Consider the following 2,973-nt stretch of genomic DNA (forward strand, 5'->3'; position numbering starts at 1 on the left):
TGTGTGTATATATATATATTTTTTTGTGACATTTAAATATTTAATCTGTTGCACAAGTTAACAAATTCAGCCCAGTTGTAACATATAGTAAACATGAAGTAAACATTTTAAAGTTAATATAAGGCCTTTAATAATTGTGTTATTATAAAAACAGTGTTTATAAATATAAATACAATTATTTAAATAACTTTTACAGCTTTTATAATAATAAAAAAAGTTATGACTCTTTTTGCTAGGATTCAGGAGCTTCAAAAGGAAGTGGCACAGCTGAAGCTTGACCTAAAGAGAGCGCAGGCAGGAATCAAACATTTAAACACTCAGGTAAGCATGCACACACTTAAACTTATCTAATTTAATTATGTATATAGTTTGATTACTTATTCTGAGGTGCTATTTTAATATTTCAGGAAACAAATTGTTTTACATGAGCTGCTTTCTCATTGTCTGGTGGGAATGAGAGCGTGATTATAGTTGTTAAAGTGAAACTGAGAGTCCTCCTTAAACTTGTTTAATACTTTTTTTGCAACATCCTTCAGGAGACCACATGGGTATTCAGAACTGTCAGAGTTATTTCTAAAATAATACTGTCTCAGTTATTTATTATATTTTATAAGTGAATGCCTTCATTACATGCACCCTTAGAAATTTTGGTCATGCTGTGTGTACAGGTGGAAGAGAGAGATAAAGAGATTGAGCGTCTGAATCGAGCTCTGGATGGTGGTCGACCAAATGATGTCATCTCTCTGGAGGCTCAAAACATCAGTAATGAAAAACTTATTGCTCATCTGAACCTGCAGGTAAATGGATATTCCTCTAATAATTATATTTACTTCATCTTTTCTGGCAGATTATCTGACTGAGACCACCGAACCAAACATATACTTTCAAGATTAAGAGCTCACTGATGTCCATCACCTCTTTCTGTTTGCTTTATGCGTTTATAGGTGTTTATCTCCAGCTAGATGCTAACCCTGTAATAAGCCTATAATAACAAATAATTTCCTCTCTCAGATAGAGTATCTGCAGGAGACCAACAGATCCCTGGAACAGAGAATTGACGGACTGCAGCAGAGGAAGAAGACCGTGTCCAGTGAGGTGGCTGATCTGAGCGCTCGAAATCAAGAGCTGTGTCAGGAGCTCACTGAGATAGACCAGCTTGCCCAGCAGCTAGAGAAAGACAAGGAGATGGTTCTAGAGACTGCCGACATGGAGCTGCAAGAGGCCAAGGTGAACTCAGTGGGGTCTATGCGTGCAATCTATTTATATAAAATTAATAATACTGGATTAACGTTGCTGTATATAAGTGATTTTAAGCAGGTTTTTTTTACTTGCCTTTCTATTTTATTTAATTCTATTTTATTATATTTTTAAGAGCCTAGGCCAGTCGCAGACAAGTGCATTTCAGTAATATTAGATGACATTTTATATGCAGAGAATCTTAAATTCTTAAATCTTAAATTACATTTTAAAATTGACTAATTAAATTTTAATACTCATATATTTTAATATTTATTGCTATTTAATACTTAATAAACAAATGATTATAATGTTAACTTTTGGTCTCAATGTGCTAAAGCTTGGATTTTAATATTTTAAATACTTAAATATTTAGCTTTATGTTGTGATACTTACACTAGCCCTGTTTCTATCTCTAGAAAGAGATTCAACGTCAACAGCAGGAGCTAGAGAACCTGGAGGAGGTCATCGCTACATTAAAACGGGTATGTGCATGGGTCCACATTGCAGCATGTGAAATGAGCTGTTAAATTAACCATCTGGTTCAGAACAGCACATTTATTCTGTCTGACCTGACATGACATGGATGGTTAAGTATAGCTTCTGGATATAAACTTATGTTTTTGTTTACCATCTTTGGGGAAATACTTTACAACATCTATTAAAAGATTCCTGACTATAAGGAAGTACTTCTTCATATAGCTGTTCCAGATATCTCACTCTTTATTACTGGCCTTTAGAGTGTTTGAATAGTGGTAATTAGGAATTTTGCTGGTGAATAATCTTAACACACAAATAAAAATGTTTATCTGAAAATTAAGTTATAAATTAAAGGTGTGCATTGTAAATAACATTTGTAAACTGTTTCAGAAACCAGGAATTTCTTTTGAATCCAAATGCAATAATACAAAGAAAAAATCAAAGACAATACAACATGAACTGTATTTATTAATTAAAGAAGAAAAAAGAATGACCAATTAAAAATCATAATGACCAATTAATAATTTGAAGCATACACCATTGCCACTCAGCAGGTCGTGTCCACAGCGCTACCAAAGTCCCTTTCAAAGAAAGTCTGTTCACTGGGCGGCCATATTTGCAACGCCTCCAGGCAGCTTAAACAAGACCAAGTCCTATCTAAATTAATGGGGGAATCCTGAAATCTCAAAAACTGCTCGCTGAAGTCGCAATTAAATTACATATTTCAAATCAGCAACAAAATCTAAATGAACTGCCCCTTGAATGTTGTTTCTTATGCTAAAATAGTGTTTAAAAAGCTTGTTTTTCAGGCTAGACCGGCCAATGCGCTTGCGCAGTCATAGCACGCTTAAAGGGGTCATATTATGCTTTTTCACTTTTTTAATTTTAGTCAGTGTGTAGTGTGTATGTTTGAGCATAAAAAAGATCTAGAAAGTTACAAATCTCAAAGTCCACTCCAAAGGGAGATATTTAGTTTTTAAAAAATCAATTTTCAAGAACTACAGCAAACGGTTCGTTTGGACTACAGCGTTTGGTTTCCGGGCTTTGTGATATCACAAAGCGGCTCATTGGAATATCATTACAAATAATTCCCGCCTACAGAAATTCGAATGGTTGGGGGGTGGGGAGGGGCGAGGTCATGGTTAGAACGCTTGGTTGAGTGAGCGCATCAGACGAGACGACGAAGAAGAAGAGCTGCTGTGCTGTAGCCTCAAATTTTTGGCATGTCTAGAACAGCGGTTCTCATTTCCAGTCCTC

At 35.1% G+C, this 2,973-nt stretch overlaps 1 protein-coding gene across 1 annotated transcript in view; it reads left to right on the forward strand.

Moving 5' to 3' along the window:
* The window catches only part of cep135 (centrosomal protein 135), a 17,448-nt gene that overhangs the window by 2,361 nt on the left and 12,114 nt on the right, over window positions 1–2,973 (forward strand). Inside the window, exons 6-9 of the mRNA XM_016238645.1 lie at window positions 237–321; window positions 669–797; window positions 1,012–1,227; window positions 1,656–1,721. Coding sequence (XP_016094131.1) covers window positions 237–321; window positions 669–797; window positions 1,012–1,227; window positions 1,656–1,721 — 496 coding nt within the window. The remainder of the gene's footprint in view (window positions 1–236; window positions 322–668; window positions 798–1,011; window positions 1,228–1,655; window positions 1,722–2,973) is intronic.

This window comes from Sinocyclocheilus grahami, unplaced genomic scaffold (assembly GCF_001515645.1).
Source record: "Sinocyclocheilus grahami isolate Dianchi unplaced genomic scaffold, SAMN03320097.WGS_v1.1 scaffold544.1, whole genome shotgun sequence".
Classification (NCBI taxonomy): domain Eukaryota; kingdom Metazoa; phylum Chordata; class Actinopteri; order Cypriniformes; family Cyprinidae; genus Sinocyclocheilus; species Sinocyclocheilus grahami.